General features: G+C 37.1%; 1 protein-coding gene across 2 annotated transcripts in view; it reads left to right on the top strand.

Moving 5' to 3' along the window:
• Nucleotides 1–25642, top strand: part of LOC112849998 (phospholipid scramblase 2-like) — a 31541-nt gene extending 5899 nt beyond the window's left edge. Inside the window, exons 3-10 of one of the 2 annotated variants that reach the window (XM_086674484.1) lie at nt 1251–1393; nt 3071–3151; nt 7648–7955; nt 9353–9395; nt 12519–12739; nt 14216–14377; nt 21910–22071; nt 24675–25642. In XM_086674484.1, coding sequence (XP_086530610.1) covers nt 1354–1393; nt 3071–3151; nt 7648–7955; nt 9353–9395; nt 12519–12739; nt 14216–14377; nt 21910–22071; nt 24675–24713 — 1056 coding nt within the window. In that variant the 5' untranslated portion in view covers nt 1251–1353 and the 3' untranslated portion in view covers nt 24714–25642. The remainder of the gene's footprint in view (nt 1–1250; nt 1394–3070; nt 3152–7647; nt 7956–9352; nt 9396–12518; nt 12740–14215; nt 14378–21909; nt 22072–24674) is intronic. The other variant, XM_086674485.1, reaches the window with a different exon arrangement.
• Nucleotides 25643–26131: the final 489 nt, after the last annotated feature.

Raw genomic sequence — 26131 nt, 5'->3', positions numbered from 1 at the left:
TTATTTATTTTTGCGACAGAGAGAGACAGAGCATGAACGGGGGAGGGGCAGAGAGAGAGGGAGACACAGAATCGGAAACAGGCTCCAGGCTCTGAGCCATCAGCCCAGAGCCTGACGCGGGGCTCGAACTCCCGGACCGCGAGATCGTGACCTGGCTGAAGTCGGACGCTTAACCGACTGCGCCACCCAGGCGCCCCTAACCAGATAAGAAATTTAATATGTCAGATCATTGTAACAAAATCTTTGGATATATCCCTGCTATATATTTCATAACATCCACACATGAACAGGTTTAATAAATACCAATGATTACGTTCTGGCTTTTTTCCTATCAAGAAAATTCTAAATAAGATGGATATCGACCAAGCATATAATAAAAGACTTTGTTTTTGTTTTTTTTAATCTAAAGTTCTGAAGAGAAAAGCAATGCATATGGGGGAAAATATGAAAAAAAAATCCTGTTTTATGAGAAGATTTACATTATCTGTTTACTTTTGTTTAGATACTGAAGACATGTTTATCTCTCACCATAATGTCAGCCTTACTAGCTGTATTAGATACTCTTTAGGACTAGAAACCTCAGCTTTCCTTCATGAAGCTTCATGATCTCTTAATGTTTGCTATATGAATTTAATTTTACTTACAAAACTCAAGGCTTCTTAAATGTAAATTGATACAGTATTACACTTTCTATCTGCTACAAGCATTAGGATGCTTCAGATCACCATAGAAAGATTCTTTTTGCCACGGTCATAGTCACCTTTTAACTCTTCATCTTCATATGCATAATTGTTTGTATATCTGTGTGTATGTGCATAAATAGGAATTAAATGTATACATGTATATAAATACATATAGAAGTAAAAATAAAATATCTTTATATTAATGTGACAGTCCTATGGTATCTATAAATTATTTTAAGTTCCATTTCACAAATGCAGAAACCCATTCATAATTCATATGATCTTTGGTATATTTGACCACTTGCTTATTTGCTTATTTTCCCTCTGTATGAATTCCTGCTGAAATTCCTAAAGCCAGGATTAACACTCTGGAACCAAAACCCCAGAGATTATGAGCTTCTAATTTCTTGAATCTGTCAGCTCCTAGATATGTATATGTATTTACTATTGTTCAAACACTGGTACCTAGAGGTGCCAAAATGTGACCTATCATTTAAGAGTAGGTATGTTAGTCAGACTTGCAGTGTTTTCCTTGAGATCTGTTACGCGTGATCCGGTTGTTTCCAGCTCAGGTGGGGAGTGGCAGCGGTGGGCAAAGCCTTGAGAGCTGGAGAACTAGGAACTCGGCCACTCACTTGAAGCCAACAAACAAGGGAATGGTCGGGATGGAATGACTTTTGTGGTATTTGAGAGATCTGCAATCAGTCAGGGTACGTTGCGGCAACCGTTTAGGGAAAAGCCCTGATGGAAGTAGAAGGTTCTGCTACCGGAATATGCACCAGCCCTGTGGACTCCAGTCTGCTGAAGTTATCATGAAGTTGATTGCGTGAAGGAGAAGGCTGGCTCACGACCCAGCTTTCCCGCTGAAACCACATGAGTTGAGTAGTCTTTGAAGGCCTATGATAAAGAAGTGTGTAGACAATGTACCAGATGGAAAGTTTGACTAACTTTTTCTTCTGTATTGATGCCATGTGCTCATCATTCAATAAGAAACTATTTTGGGTTTATAGTTAGCACGCCATAATGGGCCAGAGGAGGACATGGGACAAATGTAGTGTCCACTAACCTTAAGTTCTATGAAGACAGGGCCAGGATATCCTCAGAGCTTAGCTCAGAGGCAATACAGGAGATGGCCAACAAGTATTTATTGTCTGGCTGGGGCGGCTGCTAAATGAGTGACTAGGAAACACAAATATGAAGGACTAGGAGGTTCAACCATTTGTACGTATATTAAGAATATTCAACGTTTAATGTGGTATTTTATTGTTATTCAGTCAGTTATGATTTTATTGGGCAAAACCAGTCAGATACTAGGAAGTTCCTTATTGGGTATTCTTATTGGTATTGGATATTCTTGAATTCCTTATTGGGAATTCAACCTTATTGGGTAATTGCAGAGTAAGCATAAAAACGATATTCAATGTTGAAATATATGCACTATTTTAAATATTTTGAAAATAATTCTTTGGGACCCCTGGATGGCTCAGTCAGTTAAGTGTCCAACTCTCGATTTCAGCTCAGGTGATGATCTCATAGTTGTAAGGTCGAACCCCCATGTTGGGCTCTGCGCTGGATGTTGTGCCTGCTTAATATTCTTGGTCTCCCTCTCCTCCTGCCCCTGCCCCTCCCCTGGTTGCACGCATGCGCATGTGCTCTCTCTCTCAAAGATAAAAGGAAAAGGCTAATTGGTACAGCAATAACTACGTATCTTTAAAAATCATCATACTATTTCCATCATCATCCCTATATCCAAGTAGTTTCATTTCTCTCTCTCTTCCTTTACAGTCTGTATGTGGTTCTAAAACACTTTTTTCCCCTAATACCAACATGGAATTAGGTGTTAACACTTGGAACACTTCCAAATATGGAACACTCATCAGACATGTTTGAAAGCTAGAAGTTCAGCCCCGGTAACTCAGCTGTCTCTTTTTATTCAAAGAGGAATTTGTTTGAAACCGATGCTCCTGCCAATTAAGTCTGATAACAGCTTTTGTTAAGTGAAGAAATCACTTTATTTTAGTACAGCACAAGATCATATAAAGATCATATCAATGGAAATTATCTAAGGACAATTTATTTTTCTTTCTAATACATATTTTTTCTTTTTTTTTAAATTTTTTTTTTAACATTTATTTATTTTTGGTACAGAGACAGAGCATGAACGGGGGGAGGGTCAGAGAGAGAGGGAGACACAGAATCTGAAACAGGCTCCGGGCTCCAAGCTGTCAGCACAGAGCCCAATGTGGGGCTCGAACTCACGGACCGCGAGATCGTGACTTGAGCCAAAGTCGGCCGCTCAACCGACTGAGCCACCCAGGCGCCCCTTATTTTTTTCTAATATATATTTCATTAAAGCAAATATATGTTTACCTTTCCCTAAATTGCAGACGGACAAATGAATGCTCCTCACCCAGGAACGAATTTACCACCTGACTATCCCCCTCAATATCCTTCAGCAACACTCCAAGGTAAAACATTTGTCTAAGAAAAAAAATCCAAAATTATTCAATTACTGATATTCCCCAAAGGGCATATGTATGGGTGTGTGTCTGCCTTTGTTTGTGTATTTTAGTAGTGTCTTTTATTAAAAGTGTAATGATGAAATTGGCAGCCTAGTTCTTCATTTTTTTTCTGACTATATATTAGCATAAATAATATCATAAAAGTAATGTTTACTTATGCAGGATAGTAAAGATATAGAGTTAACAAAAACAGTCCATTTACATGTAACAAATAAAATAAAGTTTGCACCAAAATATACATTAGAAGTAAAAGATTTAATTGATCCTTCATCTGTTCTGAAAATTGTCATCACATAATCACATTTAGATTTATCCCTGGGTATTTTTGAGTCCTATATTAGCTGAGGGTAATCGTGTACAGTGAGAGTCACAGAAAAGACGTGAGTGCTTAAAACTGGAAGCTGTAGGTAATAAAAGTGTAGCTGCTTGGGGGTCATTCTCATTTTCACTTTGTAACATATATGAAAGCTTTGCTTTTTGTACGCATGCTTAATCATGCCTTATATCTAAGAAAAGTAATCGAGTCCTATCACTACATTCTAGGGAGTACATTTTTCCCTTTGAACCAGTTATTGAAAGACCTCAGAGATTTTCATGTAGACAAATGCAGTTATCAAAATTACTAGAACTTCACTACATGGCAAAATTGATGGTGTACCCAGATTTGCAAGTAGTCAGGCTACTTCCTTCTTGAGAGACTGAGAGACCACTCTGGAGATTTAGGATCAAAAGGTATCCGGTTTGGGTAGATGGGTGTATCCATTTTGTATTCTACTCTGAGTGAATAACTCTGCTTGGGAACTCAATGGCCTGTTTAATTGTGTAGCCAAGAAACTTCCCAGCGGGGCCTGGATCACATCCAGGTGTTTGCAGTTAGAAGAATCTGAGCTAGAATATCTCTAAGGAGATAGTTCTCAAGGGTGCCTGCCCTTAAGTATTACGTGGAAGATTTTAAAACACTGTACCAGGGCACTATCCCGGGAGAATTAAAGCAGAAGCTCAGGTCACGGGACCCAGGGATTGGTAATTTTTTTAATTACCCAGTTAGTTGTAATGTGCAACCAGGGCTGAGAACCGCTGTCGTAAATTCTTATATGGTGGTTGTTTGATGAATTATTAGCAAGCTCGAATATTCATCCAGGGCACTTGGAGAATGATTTAATCCACCCCACAGCCAGTTAAAATGAGGTGATACATAATTAAATTCAGTTATAATCAGACTTGAGAGTTTGTGAGAAAAATAGCCTAATTTTATTTCACAAGTCCAAGGCCATATATAGTGCAGGTCTTAATATGACAATGATGCTAAAAATAGTGACAGTTTAAAATTGAGAGCTTACTGTGCATAATGTGAATAAACTCATTTAACTGTCAATTTTAGGAGGTACATAGCATCATGTACCCAGTGTGCAAGTGGAAAAAGGCAAAGAGAGGCTGTATCAGGTTTCAAGTTCTGGCTTCTGCGCTAAATGGCTGTGTGGTGGTTCATACAACTCGTTATACCTGCAAGTCTCAGTTCTTAGCTATAAAACAGGAATAACATTTTCTCATTCAGGTTAGCTTGGAGATTAAATGAGAGTATACGTAAAGCGCCTGGTATAATGATTTACAAATACTGAGTGACAGATATTTGCAATTATGTTAATAATCTGTTAAATCAGTTAGACCTTATACAAATGAAAATATCCAAATTTCAGGTAATTCTGTATGTTTAATCCGTTATTTCGGAAATAATCAACTATCCTCTCTCTCCAAGGGTCTTGAGAAGATTAAAATAATGCTAATGTGAGCTCACATGTCCTCCTCATTGGCTTGCCTGTGGTCTGATCTTTGCACTGTAGCCAGTGATCTTTAAAAATGCCTATCTGTCCATATTACAGACAGTATTCAGTGTGTACATCATTGGTTTTTCATTGCTTTTAGGATAAAGGCCAAAAGGCTTAATTTGGTTCACCAGACAGGGCCTCCCCTGCCTTCTCTTTACCTGACTATTAAGCCTGGCTCTCTGCTATTCAAGTCGACTTGGCTTTTTACAGATTATTAGGAACCCTGTATGTGTTACTATCCCAGGGCTTGTCTGTGGAACGTTTTTCTCTGTGCCCCTGGTCTTCTCTACTCCTTTGTATCCTTTAGATCTCAGCTCAAAGGCAGCCCTCAAGGAAACTGTCCCAACTCCTCCCTTTTCTCTCTCCCCATCCCATCACTTTCCTTTGGCATATAGTCATAAAAATCTGGTCCCTCCTTTCAAAGAGCTTGTCTTCAATTCTAGTTAATCAATTGATCATACTGGTGTTGTAGATCCCTAGAGTAAAGGATAAAATATGAAGTTATCTTCCCCATTAGGCAGTGAGGGCATCTGCATTTCTTATTTTAAATCCCAGTGCTCAGCACTCCCACCAACTTTGTAAGATATAAATCAGATTATGGAACTCACTTGTCTGCTTAAAATCCTCAAAGGCCTGTCGATCACACTTGGAATCAAATCTAAGCTCCTTATTAATGGGCTCCCTAGATGAACTGTTTCTACGTTTTCACTGACAACAGTTTCCACTCTTCCTCTCCCTTACGATGTTTCTCTCTGCCTCAAACATGCCAAATTCATTCCTGAAATCAGGGATTTTTGCATTTGGTTTTCCTTCCTCCCGCAACATTTCTTACCAGCTCTTTACACAAAGCTTTACCTTTCTCATATCTTAGATCTCAACAGAATTTTTTTCTATCTGAAGTACCTGGTTGATAACTTTCCCTCTCCACCATGCATTTTCTCTGTGAGTTCAATCTGAAATCTTTTTTAAAAAATTTATTTCCTCTCTCCCAAAAGTAGCCTGTAAACTCCCTGAGGGCAGGTTGCCTTGTTGAGAACTGAATCCTCTGATTCTAGAACAGAGCCACCCACATTATAGAACATCTGTAAATATTTATTTGTTGTGAGAATGAATGAATTATAAAAACTATATTTAAAAGATACTAGTAGGAGGTTTAATCTCCTAAGAAACCATTTTTTTTAATGTTTTAAAAATCTTTATTCACTTTTTGAGAGAGAGACAGAGTGCAAGCAGGGGAAGAACAGAGAGAGAGGGAGACACAAAATCCAAAGCAGGCTCCAGGCCCTGAGCTAGCAGCACAGAGCCCGACGCGGGGCTCGAACTCACGAATCGTGAGATCACAACCTGAGCCGAAGTCGGACGCTCAACCGACTGAGTCACCTAGGTGCCCCAGAAATCTTTTTAATAGTGGATGTATTTTGCCATCAGTGTCTTTTTTTAAAGTATTTATAAGTTGTATAATCTAAGCATTAAATTTTACGTAGCCTTTTCTGTTAAAATATTATGGAACACATTCCTTTGAAATTGTATTCCATTGCTATGGATTACTACTCTGTGGACTATTCATATAAGCTTATGAAGCTTCATTGTAATTACAAATTCACATAGAATACAGAGTATACACTTAGTAAATTTGTTCTTCTCCTGTGCTTATTAAATACTCAAGGCAAGTTTGCCTGTTGTAACTTTTTATCTTCCTTGGTTCTCCAACTGTATTTTCCAGAGTGCTGAGAGTGGTAAATTATGAAATTTAAATTTGTAACCTAACTATCAATAATGATTTCTTTTTTCTTTTTTGCTTTTCATGTAGGAAGTCTTAGGATAGGAATGCACCATGGAGTAAAAGTTCAGGCAAATTGTTAACCCAGATAAGCATCTGGACAGTTCTGGAAGTAAGGATGCGTCTTTACCTCTACGCCAGAGTTTCTCAAGAGCAGCACTCTAATATTTTCAGATGGATAATTCTTCTTTTTCAGGATACTATTCTGGCATTTTAGGAAATATTTACCAGCTTCCCTGGCCTCTATCTACCAAATGCCAGTATCACTCTTCCCTCCAGCTATAAACAGCCAAAAATGTCTCCAGAGCTTGCCAAAAATTCCTTGAGGGGGCAAAACCACCCCCAGTTCTGTACATAAAGGAGGTACCATTTCTAACAATCATTTTTTTTAAATAAATTAATCTTTTTTTTAAAAAAATAGAGTGCTTTGGTTTTAGAAATGCTGACTCAAAGCCTTTATTTTGGGCCTTTTACTCTTTCTTGCCATCTTTTGTTTCTCTTAAGGCATTCCATAATCCTTATAAAGGTGACTCTAGACCATTGTTGATTTTCTGTCACTTTCTTAGGTTTCAAGTATCTTTGCAACTGAGATTTGAATGGTGGGTAAGTCTTGGGCCAACTCTGTTCACAGCCCCAAACCCTATAAGAGTGGATATGAAACTACAGATACTTCATTGAAAAATCACTAAAAGATAAAAACACAGAGTTTAAGCTTCGTAGAAACAAGATATCTGAGCTGCAATTTGAGTTTGTAGAGTTTTAGGAGTAATCCCAAAAGAGTTCATATTTCCATTTTTCTGTGCAGTTACAAATTTTTTCACTTGTTTTTATTTTAGGACCTCCAGGACATACTGGCTACCCTGGCCCCCAGGTTGGCTACCCTGGCCCCCAGGTTGGCTATCCTGGCCCCCAGGTTGGCTATCCTGGCCCCCAGGTTGGCTATCGTGGCCCCCAGGCTGGCTTTCCTGGTCCCCAGTCTGGCTACTCAATTCCACCAGCTGGTTATTCAGGTGCTGGCCCAGTAGGGTTTCCTGTCCAACACCAGCCTGTGTATAATCAGCCAGGTGGACCTGCAGGGATACCATGGATGCCAGCACCACCACCTCCATCAGGCTGTCCACCCGGATTGGAATATTTAAGTCAGGTAATTTCAAATAAATGAAACACTCATTTTATTTTTTAATAAAACTGTGCTTATAGTTTACTTAATGAAATTAACAAATGACTAATTCACAAAAGTCTGAAATGGCAAAACATTCTTCCCTAACAAATTACTATAATTCTTCTAGGTCAAGTTAACTTTTAAAGCAAAGTACAAATGTCTTAGGAAATTGTGTTTTCTATGATCTTGAATATAATCCATGGTAATGACCAATAGCAAACCTTTACTAAGCACTATTTTCCAGACTTTGTCCCTAAGTGTAACATATGTATTAACTTATTTAATCCTTTTAGAAACCTATAATATAGGTACTATTAATTACCATCATTTTACAGAAGAGGAACCTGAGGTCCAGAGAAATTATATAATTTGCTCAGAGTCAAAACACTAAGGAAGAGGGAGTGACTTTTTGCTACTGTAATCTTGGTTCTGGATTTCACTCTCTTTAATCCCAACACCAAATAACATCCAAGGAGGTGGAAAGAAACATTAAACTAAATTTAGTGTTGAGTGTCAATAGTGGTACCAAAAAAAAAAAAAAAAGTTCATATTTTGTGTATAACATGAGTCACTTTTTTATTATAATTAATGAAAGTGTATTTTATGATGCTTTGTGCTTTGAAAGAACCAATTTTATTAATGCCATCAGTAAGGGGGAAAAATCCTGGATTATAATGTACTGCATGATACCATATCCCAGCGATGTGAGGGCTAGTATTTGTTTAGTGTTAGAAATCTGGTAGGTAGAATAGGAATATGAAATTCTATATGTCTAATCTATAAACAAATACCCCTGTGGTAACCATCCAGTTTTCAGTGAATGAATTATCTCTCTTGTACTGTCTGTACTAATTTAGTTTCCCACAATGCACTTGGGCAGCAAGTATTATAAGAACTCTTAGTAGTTCATACATTTTCCAAGAAATACCTTAAATATTTTTTTTTAAATCAAGGCCTTACAAAATATATAGAGGAAATTATTACCTGCTCCAAAGGATATCAAGCACACTTCTAAATTTTTTTTAGATTTGGACAGAAGCTCTTTAAATGAATAAAGAATCTTAATATCTCTTAAGCCTTTTCAAGAAGGAACTTTTTTTTTTTTTAATTTTTAGAGGGATTCCAGAGTAAGTCAGTTTTATTTGACCTGGATTTACCCACATTAATAGTGAACACATTCAATAGATTTTCAATTAAAGGTATATTGACTTTAATTTTATATTTTTTAGGTATAAAGTTATATTATTAAATATTGATAAATATTGATAAGTTATGTGCATTTCTTAAAATATAAAAACACTATTGTTAATTTAGTTGGCATAGAAAACATGGAAATATACTTACAGATTTTTTTTTTTTTTTTTTTTTTACTATAATAGATAGATCAGATACTGGTTCATCAGCAAATTGAGCTTCTGGAAGGTATGTATTCATTGTATTGATCATATTTCTAGAAAGAGAAGATATTTATGCAGATAAACACATATCAACACCCACAAATGTAATGCTTTCACTGATGTGGAACAGTTAAATCTGGTTGCTTACAAATGTCTCTCTTCTTCATGATAACAAAATGATGACAATTATCAGTAGCTCATTTCTGGAAATTAGGAGTCGACTAGTAAAATACTGTTACTCTGACAATCTGTCCTCATGACACAGACCTTACCTTAGAAGGAAACCAAACCAAACTTACTTTTGCTCCCCCTGCTCTTTAGAAATCACTCCAGTGATTCTGTCATTTTACATGACTTTCATCACTTCAGCTGTTTTTTCCCCAGTCTGTGATGTTTTTGAGATTGACACAGAGCCACATGCAGTAGTTCAGTTACCTCAATACATTTCTTTTTTTTTTTTAATTTTTTTTTCAACGTTTTTTATTTATTTTTGGGACAGAGAGAGACAGAGCATGAACGGGGGAGGGGCAGAGAGAGAGGGAGACACAGAATCGGAAACAGGCTCCAGGCTCTGAGCCATCAGCCCAGAGCCCGACGCGGGGCTCGAACTCACGGACCGCGAGATCGTGACCTGGCTGAAGTCGGACGCTTAACCGACTGCGCCACCCAGGCGCCCCATTACATTTCTAAAGCAAGTAAACTTCTTCAGTTTGGATGGGTATATTTTGGAAAGTTGTATTCCTGCCTTGGGTTTGCAAGGCTTCTGTTGGAGTGTTGGAGGATGCTGACCAGCAAGCCTGGAGGCTTGGCTTCTTAGAACAGCACTCCTGCTCCTGTGAATGGGACCTAACCTCAATAAATATCTCCTTGGGTACGGCACTCCTGAGATGCAAGATAAACTTAAGCTGTTAGATGTTTCAGGACTCTTGCCAGGGGAAAGAGAACTGGATGGATTCATGAACCCGTGTCTTTCTTCTAGATACAAAGAGTCTAATGAACATTTGGCTAGTTTTTAGAATATATCTGTTAAGTCCTTCTTCACCTCTCTGCAAAGTCCCTATCTGCTGGTAGAAACATGAATTATAAAAGCAGAGTAATAGATTTGGTTAGAATATACAGTTGTTGCCTATTTTATTTAAATTGCTTATAATGCACATTGTTAGATACTTATAATGTTCTTGTTTTGCTAGTGTGTATATACTAAGCTTTCTCTAGAAAGGAGTTCTTTGTTTGATAACTTGTGCCCTGAATTTTGTAATGCTTTATCTTAAGAAATTTGTTTTTGAGGTTATGACATCAAAACAAAACAGATACTGTACATTATATAGCACTCCATTTATAGTTTTTAAATGTGTTAGTTTTATATATACTTGTGAAATTTGTATGTGTTAATCATGAAATGTAAATAAAGTAAGCTCCAAATTTAGTAGTTACTAATTCTTCTCTTTTTTAAGAGATGTCTTTAATTGTCCTGTTTTCTTGTCTCAATGAAAGTGTATATTGTAACATTATGACAGGATAAAGAGATACAAAGCTTAGGAGCCTCTGGGTGGTTCAGTCCATTAAGCATTGGACTCGATCTCTGCTCAGGTCATGATCTCAGAGTGAATTCGAGCCCCACATTGGGCTTTGCACTGACAGTGCAGAACCTGCTTGGACTTCTCTCTCTCCTCTCTCTCTGCCCCTCCCCCAGTCTTGCATGAACACACCCTCCCTCTCTCTCTCAAAACTAAACAAAAATTTAAAGAGCGATGAAGATTAATCCGTTTATTTTTAGCATCTGAGTCTATGACAGGCACTTAAATAGTTCCCATTTCAGAACTTTATAAACAATGATAGCCATAGAATTCTTTTGTTTTATTCTCATTTTTTGAGTAACTTGGAGATTGTATAAACCCATTGATCTCATTTCATAGATGAACAAGCTGAAGAATTTTGAGATTAAGCTACTTAGTAAAACACTTAGATAATTGAATTCCATATTATGAATCAGTGTATTTTTTTTCTCGCATAACATTTAACTGGCAGGTCAAGGGTGTTTTTTACAAAGGAAGAGTCCAGAGCCTGTCTGAGCCAGAGCAAAGGGACTGAAGGGAGGTCAAGATGATGGAATTTATGGAGGACATCTCTATCTGACTAAAAGTCAATCACTCAGATATTAGAGAGTGATTTTTGTCTCTCTGTATATCTTTTAATCGTTATTTTCGTGGCTTCTGACCTGCTATGACCCATGTTAAGAAGAATTATAGACAAGCAAGACCATTAATTGTTCCTTCCTGGCTCTAAGCAAGGAGAGGTTTGCAATGTGTGGTTCTGTATGGGAAGCCCATTGGTAAGATACCACTTGAGCGTCCGCATCCAGCATACTTATGTTTCCCTGTGAAGACATTAGCCCCCTCTGAGGTACAGAGCTCACTTAGGCTGCCACTGGTCTAGATATCCTGTGAGTGGCAACCTTGGTTGCCAAGCACCTCTTCCCCTTGTCGAATATTCATCTCCCACTTCTGAACAACTACCGCTAAGCTAAACAAGGGTCCTCTGGGCCCAATGTGATGTTCTAATTTACCTTCCATTTTCACCCTCTCCCTTCCTACATGTATGCATTAAGAGCAAGCCCTCTCATCACTTTCCCTCATACAGTGCAAAAAAAGATAAGCCATGCATAGGGTGTGTGTGTATACATAAATATATAATCTCAAACCAATTAATTTGATAAAATATATCATAGAGGATAAACATAGCAACCATCTCATATTCCCCTACATAACTGAATATAAGAAAACTATAGCAAACAGATGGATGTTTTGTTCATACACCTAGCACAACTATTATCATCTACAGCATTGCTCCATCCCTTAGGAGCAGTCTGTCTTTCTGGAAGAAGTCTATGCAATTAGGAACATTTGAGTTGTTTTCTTTCCCATGTTTCACATACAGATGCTTAATTTCTATTCCTTAACAGACTCTCCTTTCCCTTTCCCTTTCTTCCTCTGTCTAGATCATCGCTAAACACCTTTCCTTTTCTTTCTCCCTGTTTTACTAGAAGTATAATCCAAAAATGGTGTAACTACATATTGTAGGATCTTAGGATAGATCCAACATTCTTTTTATATAATGGTCATAATGGTTCCCTCTTTTATGTTTTTAGTCATAACAGGTTTTGAAACTAATAACAAATATGAAATTAAGAACAGCTTTGGACAGAAGATTTACTTTGCAGTAGAGGATACAGACTGCTGTACCCGGAATTGCTGTGGGGCTTCTCGGCCTTTTACCATGAGGATTATTGATAATATGGGCCAAGAAGTTATAACTCTGGAGAGACCACTAAGGTGTGACAGCTGTTGTTGCCCTTGCTGCCTTCAGGAGGTCCGTGAGCAATTACCAGAGTGATTTGTAAAGTAGTTCAGAAAGAATTTTTACCCTCTCATTGAACTTATGTAATCAAAAGAGATTTAAAGGACAATTGGTCCGTAAGGTCTTGGTTTATACTTGAAAGTGAATTGTTCAAGAAGAAAGGCAGGTGAAAAACAATTGAGCAGTTAGCCCCATGTTGCATGAGTAGTGTGTCTCATGGGGTTGTGATCAGAGATCTCAGAGACCAGTCATGTTGATCTTCATGGAGAGTTGAGAAGGTAGGGCACCTTGGACAAGTCCCTTACCTAAAATGAACATGAAAGGCCTGGCCAAAGCCAAAGCAAGGACACTATAGAAAAATATCCCAAAATATCTTAAGTGTGTTCATGTCACAATTTTGGCCAACCTACGTAAGAAACAAACTTAGGAGGAGCCCTCCCTGAAAAATACCAATGCCTGTGTTTTTATGAATCCCTAAAAAAGTTAATGTATTTGAGTCGCCTATAAGGGGCGTATACTAGTTGTGAGTACCTACCTCCAGAAAGACCAAGTGTCTGTTTCATTTACTTGGCAGCCCAGTAATGGAGAATGTGGATCTCAGGGGAGATGCCGGGGCACAGAGACTTTACAGAGATGTGGGGTTTTGCTTGTGTCCCCGTTGGCTTGAGACCAGCTCTGCTGGGGTCTCTCAGTCATTCCACACAGGTAGCTGTGCCAGCGTGAAAGACAGAGTGACAAGCACATGAATATTTGAAGTCTAATACTGTACCTATTTTAGGAAGATAATCGAAGTTGTTCATACTGAATTATTTTTTTCCCCATGTCCTTTAGGTTAGATAGAGTAATATTTATCCATAGGAATCTCTGAGGAAATACTGAGAAATTGATGGAATATGCTCTACAGTATAAATAGTACATTAACATGTATTATACTATTTGATGGTAAAAAACGGACCTAGGAAGTCATCATTTACTGATGAGCACACTGAGGCACTTTCAAGGTCACCTCCCTAGTAGCAGAGCCAAGACTCCAAGCCTCATTTTCTTTCCATTTTGGCGCCATTGCTATTCATATTTGAAAATTGCACCACCGATCAGAGCCATGTTCCTACGTCTAAACCACCATTCTTTTTTACAGTTTAAGAAAAGAGTTCCTTAACAATTTGGACATTTTTCATAAATGGGGAGATTAAAAATGTACGAGACCAGTAAAGCAAAGCTTAGGAGTGGAGACTATACGTGTAGCCTCCTCAAGTTTGTATCTCATCTTTTCCACTTTGTAGTTGGGAATCTTGATACAGGTTCATTAACTTCTCTTCCTCGGTTCCTTTCTCTATACATAGGGATGATAGTACCAACCCTGCAGGGATGTGTTATCAATTAAGTGGTGCTTTAAACAGTGTCTGACACTTAGAAAGTATTCAATAAGTGAGTTATTACCAGGCATCATAATTATTATGATTTATATATATTCTTTTGCCTTTGTAGATTGAAGTCCATGCTCCTCCTGGTGTACCTGTAGGTTATGTTACTCAGACCTGGCATCCATGCCTGCCAAGGTTTACAATTCAAAATGAGAGGAGAGAGGATGTACTAAAAATTATTGGTCCATGTGTTGTGTGCAGCTGTTGTGCAGATGTTGATTTTGAGGTAAGAGATGTGATAACATTTATAGGTCTTGCTTTCCTCATATAAGAATAATATAATTTGGGAGGATGTTATAAATACATTAAATTTGTGTATCCTGATATTTCAAGAGGAAGTCAGTGTGCTTATATATTTAACTTTGGTCAGAGAGGTGATTTTTTGCTCTGATTACACATCAGTGTTGACTCTACTAAATGGAAAAAAGAGAAGCAGAGCTTCTTAGTCAAATAAATAAATATATGCAAAACATCCAACATTTGACCATGGTAGTTTCTATATGCAGGCTCCATATGTTATGCATTTAAGATAAAATGTTGGGGCGCCTGGGTGGCGCAGTCGGTTAAGCGTCCGACTTCAGCCAGGTCACGATCTCGCAGTACGTGAGTTCGAGCCCCGCGTCAGGCTCTGGGCTGATGGCTCAGCCTGGAGCCTGTTTCCGATTCTGTGTCTCCCTCTTTCTCTGCCCCTCCCCTGTTCATGCTCTGTCTCTCTCTGTCCCAAAAAATAAATACATAAAAAAAAAAACGTTGAAGATAAAATGTTAACCTTGTGGGGCGCCTGGGTGGCTCAGTTGGTTGGGCATCCAACCTCAGCTCAGGTCATGAGCTCACTGTGTGTGAGTTCGAGCCCCACATCAGGCTCTGGGCTGACAGCTCAGAGCTCGGAGCCTGCTTCGGATTCTGTGTCTCCCTCTCTCTCTCCATCTCCCCTGTTCACACTCTGTCTCTCAAAAATAAATAAACATTAAAAAAAAAAATGCTAACCTTGTCATCTAGGTCTGAGTGCCAAAGCATATGAATCCTTCCCTAGTCTGAAATACAGGTTTCCAGTGCGCTAGACCCTTCTTCAGAAGTTCTGACATCTTTGAGTTCCTACAAAATGCTCATGATACAGAGAGAGTTTTAAGAAAGATAGTGTAAAACATACTTCCCAATTATGTCTTTCCTTCTCCTTTTATTAAATTAGATCACTATAAACCACATGATAATCTATGTATCTATTACATGGAGGAATTAAATTACAGCAGTTGTCCAATAGATGTCCTAGCCTTGTAGCCCAAATTAATGTAGTTGCAAATGTTTAAAAATAGGGAGATTTTTTGGGGCGCCTGGGTGGTTCAGTCAGTTAAGCGGCCAATTTCGGCTCAGGTCATGATCTTGCGGTCCGTGAGTTCGAGCCCCACGTCCGGCTCTGTGCTGACAGCTCAGAGCCTGGAGCCTGTTTCAGATTCTGTGTCTCCCTCTCTCTGACCCTCCCCTGTTCATGCTCTGTCTCTGATTCAAAAATAAATAAAGGTTAAAAAAATTTTTTTAATAGGGAGACTTTTATAATTTAATCTTGCTCTCGTGATTCTCATGGAAAATCAAAATATGTTAAGCTACACCAACATTTTTCCACAAGAGGGGCACAAATCTAAAACTGAGGAGGGCTGCCCCTTTGTGATAAGATATGTGAAATCTGCCACTGTCCCCTGGCTTCTGAAAGTTTGCCACTGTCCAGCTTCATTCTTTTATATTATCTGCCTGGCTTCCCTAGTCATATGATTTTCAATTCCTCTGTTAGACCCTAGTTGTATAAAAGTGAATCCTTCCCTTTACTGACTTCAGAATAGAATGAGAGAGACTGGCAGTTTTGAGGAAACACATGTGATACAGTGGAGACTTTATGAAGACTCTTACAAAACCATATACATAGTGTAGAGGGGATGTATACCATGCATGTGTAAAGACTTTATAGGTTTTTGTATAACAATAGTTCTCTATGTAGGGGTTATCATTCCTATGAATGAACCAGAGGACTGAGAGGTAATTGTTCTTTCAGGGAATATTACAGAATTTTTGCTGACATATTTGTAGAAAGTAAGTGAAAATACTGGTGCAACAAATCAAGCTGGACTGTGAAACTTTTATATTTAATGCTAAGGAATTTAGAAACTAACCAGCAGCCCTTCTCAGTGGTTGCCTTAAACCATCTGTTACATGTAATAAATTAACTACTCTCTTGTGCATCTAGGGTGGCATTAACTATGTAACATCTTTGAGGGGATTGAGAAAATAGTCCCTTGAATCATTTTCTATAAGCTAGGTAATGGAAAGTTTGAAAGCAGGAATTATCAGTATGAGGAGCCACTATGGAACATGGACTCCATCATAGTGTTAATGGCATGGATACTTAGAGTAGGAAAGAGGTAATGGCCTGAACACAGCAGGAGCAGGAGCCATGCTAAAGGAAGAAATAATTCAGAGACATTTCACAAGTGTACCAAGGGGAAACGGATTCATGGATTTGATGTCAATTGAGCATGAAAGAAAATTTGGAGAGGATTCTGATGTAATATTATTCCAATAACTGAGAAGGAGATTATTTTTAAAAAGGACAGGAGAATCTGAAAACAAACCAAATAGAAATTCCATAAATAAGAACACTCATGGATGAAACCTCATTGGGAAGGTTGAGCTGAAAATTAGATACAGGTGAAGAGGGAATTAATGAACTGGACGATCTATAGGAGGAAAATAATTAGGAGAGGTGAAAAGATAAAAATTTGAAGGGATGGGGAGACTGGGTGGCTCAGTTGGTTAAGCATTCAACTTTGGCTCAGGTCATGATCTCATGGTTAGTGGGTTAGTGGGTTAGTGAGTTCGAACCCCACATCAGGCTCTCTCCCTCTCTCCTCTCTGCTCTGATTCTCTGCCTCCCTCTCTCTCTCTCTGCCCCTTGCCCCTCTCAAAAATAAATTAAAACAAAAACATTTTTGAAGGGACCAAAAAAAATTGAACGTATGTGAAAGCTAGAATAAACTACTTTTGCATATGCCAAAGAGGAGTCACAGAAAAAGAATACAGAAAATGTACTGAGATGATATCCAAAGAGATAAATGGATACGAATTCTGTAGACTAGATGCCATGGATTTTCAGAATCAAAAAGTGCAAGGAGTTCTGGGTAAGAAAAAGAAATGACACCCAGAGACAACTTAGATAAAATGTAAACTTAGACTAAAAAGGAAATCTAAAATCAGCAAGTGGGAGGGGGGAAGGTTATCTCAAATATGTAATTCCCTGACCATTAGGGATTATGAACATTTTACTGGCTATTTGTGTTTGTTCTCTTTGAATTGTCTATTCATATCCATTGCCTGTATTTTTACTGGGTTGTTTACTTTTTCTTATCAATTTATAAATGTAATTTGTGTGTTGAAGACATTGATCCTGCATCTGTCCTCTGATCTTAGTTTCCACAAATCAACCCTTTCTTTGTGGAACTTATTATATACATTTATTTATTTTATGTCACATATAGTCACGTATATCTATTTTAGTATCTTCTGATTCTCCTGTCTTGATTATGAAGTTACCCCCAACTTTCTATTTTATTTATTCCTCTTTTAAATCTTTTTATACTTAAATCTTTAACTCATAAAGAGTTAATTGTATTTATACAAGATTGAACATTTTTTTCTTTCAGGTGACTAGAGAACTATGTCACCATGATTTATTAAGTAAAGTATTCATTCCTTACTGAATTGAAATACATTACATTAAATTCCCACAAGTAATGGGATGTATTTTAGATTTGTCTCTGTTTCATTGATCTAATTATCTGTTCCTTCAAGTGCCTTATGATTCAATTATGGTAACTTAATGCTGCATTATATATCTAGTCCTAGCCAAACAGCCACTTGTTATTCTTCTTTATCATAGGTTTTTGCTATTATCAGATTTTTCCTTTCCTATGAATAGTAAGGCAATTTTTCAGAAGATAGAATCCTACTATTATATTAAATTTGTATTCAGTTTTTTTAATTAGCATATTTGATGCTAAACCTCTCTCATCCCAGAAGTGTTATGTCTTTTTATTCATTCATATCTAATTTTATATTCTTCATAAGATCATATGGGTTTCTTTATAAAGAACTTGACCCTTTTTTAAAAAAAAAAATTTAATGTTTATTTTTGAGAGAGAGACAGAGTGTGAGCAGGGGAGGGACAGAGAGAGAGGGAAACATAGAATCCGAAGCAGGCTCCAGGCTGTGAGTTGTCAGCACAGAGCCCAAGGTGATCATGATCTGAGCTGAAGTCTGATGCTTAACCAACTGAGCCACCCAGGTGCCCAAACTTCCCTCTTTTTTATGTTAACATTTTCCTAAGTAATTTATAGGCATTATCACTACTAAGCAGGAATGTGTATGTTAGGTTCTTGTTGTTAATATTAAAAAAGACTACTTTTTTTGTTTACCTTTTATCCAGTCTTCTGACTGGATTCTCATATTTAACTTCAAGAAACATTTTTGCTCAGGCGCCTGGGTGGCTCAGTCAAGTCACCATCTCGTGGTTCACAAGTTCGAGTCCCACATCAGGCTCTGTGCTGACAGCTCAGAGCCTGGAGCCTGCTTTGGATTCTGTGTCTCCCTCTCTCTCTCTGCCCCTTTCCGCTCATACTCTGTCTCTCTCTCAAAAATAAATAAAACACTAAGGTTTTTTTTTTTTTTATTAAAAAAAAGAAACATTTTTGCTTATTTACACTTGATTTTTCTAGATACAAAATCACAGAGTAAATGAAATCATTTTTGCTCTTCTCATATTTACCAATTAGCTCCTTTTCTTTTCCAGTCTACTTCACAGCAAAACTGAATAGTAATGCCAATTGTGTGAATACCTATCAAGCTGATGACTTCAATTGAAATAGCAAATGTTTCATAATTTAGAAAGACATTGGCTACTGTTTTTCATAGTGATTTTCTATTACTATTTACCTAGATCAGGAATCCGCAAACTTTTTAAAATAAGAGATAGAAAACATTTTAGACTTTATGGGCCATATGGTCGTTGTGTGCAACTATTCAAATCTGCCATTGTAGCATGAAGATAATCACAGACGATACATGAATACTGTGTATAACTATGTCCTAATACAGCTTTTTATAAAAACAGTGGGCAGGCTAGATTTGTCCCACTGACCATTGTTCGCTCACCCTGACCTAGATTTTTATTAAGAATTGATACTTAACTTTCTAAAAGCAGGGTATCACAATGGTCTTGACTACAGACTCTGAAACAGAGTGTCTGGGTTTGAAAACCTCCCCATGTCTTCTTATCAGTGTGAACTTGGACAAATTCCTTGACTCTGTCTGCCTCAGTTTTTTCATATGAAAACTGTTTAATAATATATGTATCTTATAAAGATATGAAGAAAAAAATTACCTAATACTTATAAAGCATTTGTATGTTATACATATACTAAATATTCTATAAATGCTTAATTAGCAAGTAAATAAAATACTTTTTCAGTGTCTGATACACTAAGTTTTGAAATCTATGATTTTCTAGTATTATACAATTTATTACAGTATATTCTTTTGATACTTACCTGAGGTCTATGTGCTACTGTTCAATTTGAATTTTTTGCATGTATATTTATATTATAAGATGAACCTATAGATCTATTTTTAGAATACCTCTATCAAGTTTTGCTTCATAGGTATATAATACTAGTTCATTATTTTGAGAAGTTGCAGCCATTTCATTATATAGATTTTCCATTTTTAAATATCTAAATTTAGGTAAAAATTATCTGATCCTATTGACTTTTCATTTGTAAATCATTCCCATTTCTGAGCCTTTTCATAAAAAAATTATATGTTCTACTTCTTATGTGAACTTTTAAATTTCTTGCTCTAGGAATATAAAGGAGAAATGTCAATATTAGTTAAGTCCAGTGGCAGGACTGTGATGGTTGCTATTTTATCTTTTGTATATTTCATTTAAAAAACACTTGAGAAATTAAATTTAACAATACATGTAAGGTTTCATTACTAGCTTCAAATGCTGATGACAGTTAGTAGTGTATACAACAGGTAGGCAAGAGGGATTTCTGTTAGTCTGTTGAGCCACAGTAATGTTGCATGACAAATAACCCCTAAAGCTCTGTGGCTTAAGACAGTGGTACGTATTTTCATGCTTATGAATCTGCAGGGCAACTTTGCCTTAGGGACTCTATCCAACTCTGCTAGTTGGCTCTGATTTGGGCTGGAAATTGGCCTCAGGTCTATACCAGATATATTCATTCTGCAGCTGTAGCAAATGCAGCTACCTGGATCATGCATTTCTAGTGGCTGATCACTGGGGAGCAAGAGCCAGGCCAAACCATTTAGCCATGTTGAAGCCCTCTTCTCTTGTCACATCTGCTAACATTCCATTGGTTAAGCAAGTCACATGGCCAAGCCTAACTATCAGTGTGCAGGGATATATACTGGGCCTACAGTTGTCGGGGGGAGGGTAGTGCATGAATATTTGCTGAGCGGTAATGGATGTTATCACAGTTATCATATTAGATGTTTGTTTCAAATCTTAAAGAACCCATCTACCCACACCAAAATAAAATGAGTCAACTGTTTTTAGTTTCCCCACATTTGTTTTCCTGTTCTCAACCTGAACTAGAGCTTCAGTGGGTGTTGCTAGCACTTGTGGTTCCTTGTGCATATTTGAAAAGGACATTTCTCCCTCTGGTTTCACAGAACTCTCCATGTACACGCCATGGTGAGTGTGGGCTCTGTTCATCCGCCCACATGCCAACTTGGTGAGGTCCATTTATCCAGCTACAATCTGTTCAACTCTTTACGATGGCCCTGGGCTTTCCTCAGGCAGAATTGTAAAATTAGAAAAACTTTACTTCAGAGCTCTTTTTATCTTGTATCCTTCTTGTTGTTCACTGTCCATCCACCCCACTGTCCAGTCTTAACCTATCCCTTGACCCGGGGCATCCCATCAAGTTACTTATTGGTTACTTAACTTTTCCTTTACTCAAAACTGCCAGTCCTCTTTTCCAGGATCTATGCATTTCACATTTTCCTGCTGATGGTGGCAATGAACCCTCCCTCACATTTAAATGCTCAGCCTATGGGGCGCCTGGGTGGCGCAGTCAGTTAAGCGTCCGACTTCAACCAGGTCACGATCTTGGGGTCCGTGAGTTCGAGCCCTGTGTCGGGCTCTGGGCTGATGGCTCAGAGCCTGGAGCCTGTTTCCGATTCTGTGTCTCCCTCTCTCTCTGCCCCTCCCCCGTTCATGCTCTGTCTCTCTCTGTCCCAAAAATAAATAAACGTTGAAAAAAAAATAAATGCTCACCCTATGTAAACTCTCTGTGCTTCTCTTACAACAAAAGTAACATGGGGGATTAGTTTAGTACCTTCCTGATGGCTTCTAGAAATTTCATCTAAGAAACATTTTATATTTGTGTCTTTTCCTGCCTAAATTTTGTTTTAGATCAATTCATTTATTGCTACCTATCATAATGTAGAATAGGAAATGTTAAATATTTAAGCAGAACTACTTTCATGTAAGTTCTCTACAGCAAAGGTGTTTTTCATGCATGTAAAAGTAGATACAGGAATCCATATATATGTAATGAGTGATACAATGTTCATAGTTAAGTATGGTACCTAATTTTAATAGAGTATTTCACTTTATTTCAACTTTTACGGTAGTTTGTTTTCATTTTTCTAGAATTCTTTAAGAATCTTTTTTTTTTCCCATTTTAGATTAAATCTCTTGATGAAGAAACTATAGTTGGCAAGATTTCCAAGCAGTGGACTGGTTTTGTGAGAGAGGCATTTACAGATGCTGATAACTTTGGTATCCAGTTCCCTTTAGACCTTGATGTGAAAATGAAAGCTGTAATGCTTGGTGCATGTTTCCTCATTGTGAGTCTATCCGTAATAATCTTGGGTTTAGGTGGTTTCTCTAGTACCATTCTGAAATGGTTTAGTAAACTGTACATTTTTAAATGACCTTGTTAAGTTTATAGGCTTTATTCAAAGAGGCACCATTTAATTCAAGCCCTTAAATTTCATTTTCTCCTGGTACTCTGGGTTCACAGATAACTAGTTTCTCTAGAGAGTCTATACAATTTCATATGATAACAAACGGACCTCATGTGATAAGGAAGGGCCTCGGTCTTTGGAATTTTTATTTAAAAGTTGAAATCAGTGCATTGGAAAAGAAACTTGGCTTGAATCTGGGCTTACATGGAATAGACTCAGGAAAACAAGATTTCCTCCTGATTGATTAAATCATCTACTACAGGAGTGAAACTGCAATAAAAGTAAATAACTAGTCAAGCCATTAGATGGAACTGCCATTTGAGAGGAATTATGTGGGACAGAGCAGTGATTCCAAACTTACCTTCACATCAAATCAGCTAGGAAACTTAAAAAAAAGACAAAAAACAAAACAAACAAACAAAAAACAAGTAGCAGGCCATACCCCAATTTAACTAAATTAGAAGCTCAGAATTAGAAGTTTGTACAGCTCCCCAGGTGACTCCATATGCAGCCAAGTTCAAGGGCTCACAATAGTTTCCAACCCTAGCTGCATAATAGAAACACCTGAATAGCTTCCAAACTCCCTAGGTCAAGACTATATCCAGATAGGAAATCAAAATCTCGGGAAGTGGGATCAGGCCTGCAATCTGTTTAGAACTGACAGGTGATTCCAATATGCAAGGAAGATTTAGAGCCACTAGATGAGCATCTGAAACACTGACATTGGGGGTGCAATCCCCAAAAAGTGGAAAGTGAGAGAATATACAGAAAAAGGATCCAGTTATTTCAACAAATAAATGTTGGGAAAATAAAAAGATAAAAATAACATAATAAGAGAGAGACTTAAGAGACATCAACTCAATGTAATTTATAGCTCATATTTAGATACTGATTTGAACAAACCAGTATAAAAAAACATTTAGAAGGACTTAAGAGAAATCTGAACATTGGCTATTTGATGATATTTTAATGGATTATTGTTTTTTTCAAGATATCCTAATGATATTGGGCTTATATAAAAACAAGAGTCCAAATTTTTACGGGTTCACACTGAATGTGTTTCAGTATAAAATGGTATGATATCAAAGATTTACTTTTAAATAAAGAGAGTGAGGGCAGGGGGATCTAGGGGATGGAGTAATTAATGAACCAAGATAGGTTAACTAATTATTAAAGCTGGATGAGTGGCCTTTGGGATTTTATTTTGCTATTCTATCTCATTGGGGATAGACTCAATATTTTCTGTATAAATTAAAAATAGAACCACAGTTCTGTTTAAAAATTGTGTTTTCACTGTTTATTTCACATGAAAAGTAAAATCAAAACTTAACCATAGGGAACCATTTGACCAAAGGTAAATATACCATCACTAAAGATCTGGTATGCGAAGGGAAGAGAGGTTAGTCCAGGGTGTTTGGATAGGTGAGAAATGGGATGGGGATTTGTGGTGGGGTTATCAGAAAATGACTGTGGGGTAGATTGGGCCTCTTCTAAAGGACTTCTAAATATTGGACAACTTCTTGTTGGGAAGATACTGACAATTATTTGGTTGGTTTTAAACTAGGAATAAATAAAATCGTTATTTTATTAGGAAGATAAATCCTGGTGCCTAGATGAGAAGTGAATTGATGAGAGGTAAAATTGCAATAGTGCAACTGCAAGTGAATGGTGATAAGAATTCAATTTTTTCTTTGTGAACAGATAAGGGAAAATGATGGACATGATAGAAAATCCATAGGACTTGATGAAAATCATAGGGAAGTGGGTCTGGTTAGACACTGATGTAGTGAGATAGTTGGGAGAAACCGTGGTGGACCAGTTTGCGGGAGAAATCATAAAACTGGGCCCAAAAACTCTTAAGATGCCTGCTACCTCTAAGATGGCTGTCATTCTAAAAAAATTCTGAAATGTGTACAGTGTATTCTGGTCTCAAGAAAAGTTGTATTACTAGAGAAGGAGAAAGGAAGAAAGATTGAAAGAGGAATATTCTAAGTGGCATGTGAAAAAGTGAAATTTAAAGAAATTACCAGAGGATTAATTAAATGAATGCAGAGCAAGGCGCCTGGGTGGTTTAGTCGGTTGAGCATCCTCCTTTGGCTCAGGTCATGATCTCACGGTTTGTGGGTTCGAGCCCTGCGTCCGGTTCTGTGCTGGCAGCTCAGAGCCTGGAGCCTATTTCAGATTCTGTCTCTATCTCTCTCTGCCCCTCCCCCACTTGCACTCTGTCTCTCTGTGTCTCAAAAATAAACATTAAAAAAAAATTTTTTTTAATGTAAATGCATGTAGGTAATCAATAAGTGAATAGAATTACAGGATTTAATTGCTGTTAAAATGGAAGGCTAAAGCTATCAACTTTTCCCACATCTGCTTATTTGGTCAATTTTTCTCTTAAGCAGATATGTTATGTTTCATCAGACCCCTTAACATTTATGATCTGTGCTTTGTTGCTGAAAATTCATTTCTGTATTTTTGTTTTTATCTAGGATTTCATGTTTTTTGAAAAGAGTGGAAACACAGAATAAAAAGAAGGAGTGTGGTAGGGGATCCATGAAAGCCTCGGAAAGTGTGAAGTCTGTGTACTTCCTGGGACTTTGTCAAGGAAAAACTAATTGGTTTTCTCTTTATTGAAATGACTTCTAGCATTTGTGAATTCTACTGTGATGCCTGGTATATGCGATGACTTTTCAAATTATAGAGTTTATTTTCTATATCACTTACCTATAAATGTTTTTATGCATTTTGTTTTGTTTTATACATTTTCTTTTTCCTTGTGTATTTTAGAGAAAGGACATGTTAATTTTTTACATTTAATCATGAAACTTCCTGTGGCAAATTGTTCTGAACTACAATCTATTTTCAAATTTTACACGAAATTAAGTCCTTATTAATTTTAAAATATAAATGTGCATTTTATTAAATATGGTTCCAATTTATTTCACACATAACAGTCATGTTATTTTCCAAATAATGTATGTTCAAACAAGTTAAAAATGAATATAATTTGTTTCCTTTACAATTATGTTAAACTAACACTTAATATTCATATTACCAAAGAAAAATAAAACGTGTATGTGTCTTTTGTTCAGCAAGTCACAGTATATGAAACTTCTTTTGTAAGCTAATCTACTATAAAAAAATTTTCATTATTGATAAGAAAATAAATTACTGATTTTTTTATGATTTTCTGAAAAACACATGTCCTAAAGAAGGACACATTTAAAAATTCATTATAGAACTGGAGGATTGTTATAATTTTTGAAGTAATTATTTACACGTGGAATGTTTAGCTCCTGTATTCATTCTGTCTTTCACAGAGCATGATAGTTAGGAGAGCACTCAGGTATTAAATAGAACGTATATATTCCATCTGAGTAGAAACTGCAGTAACTGTCTGTTATTTACATGAACAATCAAACAACTGAATTAAAAATTATTGATATATTTCTTTGCATATTTGATTTTTGTTTTTAAACAAACTGTGAACAATCAATTTCAATGGTATTCTGAACCTTACACGTTTACCACCTCTACCCTTACAAATTCTCCTTTAAAAGGAGCAAAAGCATAAATTCATACCAGGGCTATAAACTAAGGTTTCTACCTGTCCGAAACAAAGGAATTTTCATACTGTGTTTTGTAAGAAAGCCTGGATTGAGTGAGAGGAGATGTCCAACCCACAATTTAGCTGCTGCAAAGGAAAAGTGTGTTTAGGAAAATAAGGACTTAGGGGAAGGATTCCTGTTCATCTTCAGTAGAACCCTAACAACACCACTAGCTCCTAGTGTTGAAAATATTGGGATGACTGGGGAGCTAGACCCCCTTTCATTATAGTCCAAATAATTCCCCCATGTCGGATCCCAACAATGAGAGGTAACCGAAACGCTCACGTTCAGTTTAGAATTGGTACACACAGCATCCCAGGTAAAAAGAGGGGATTTGC

The sequence above is a fragment of the Puma concolor genome, chromosome C2, assembly GCF_028749965.1.
Source record: "Puma concolor isolate L17-30 chromosome C2, mPumCon1.1.hap2, whole genome shotgun sequence".
NCBI lineage: Eukaryota > Metazoa > Chordata > Mammalia > Carnivora > Felidae > Puma > Puma concolor.
Note: the sequence above shows the minus strand (reverse complement) of the source record. Positions and strands in the feature narration are given on the sequence as shown.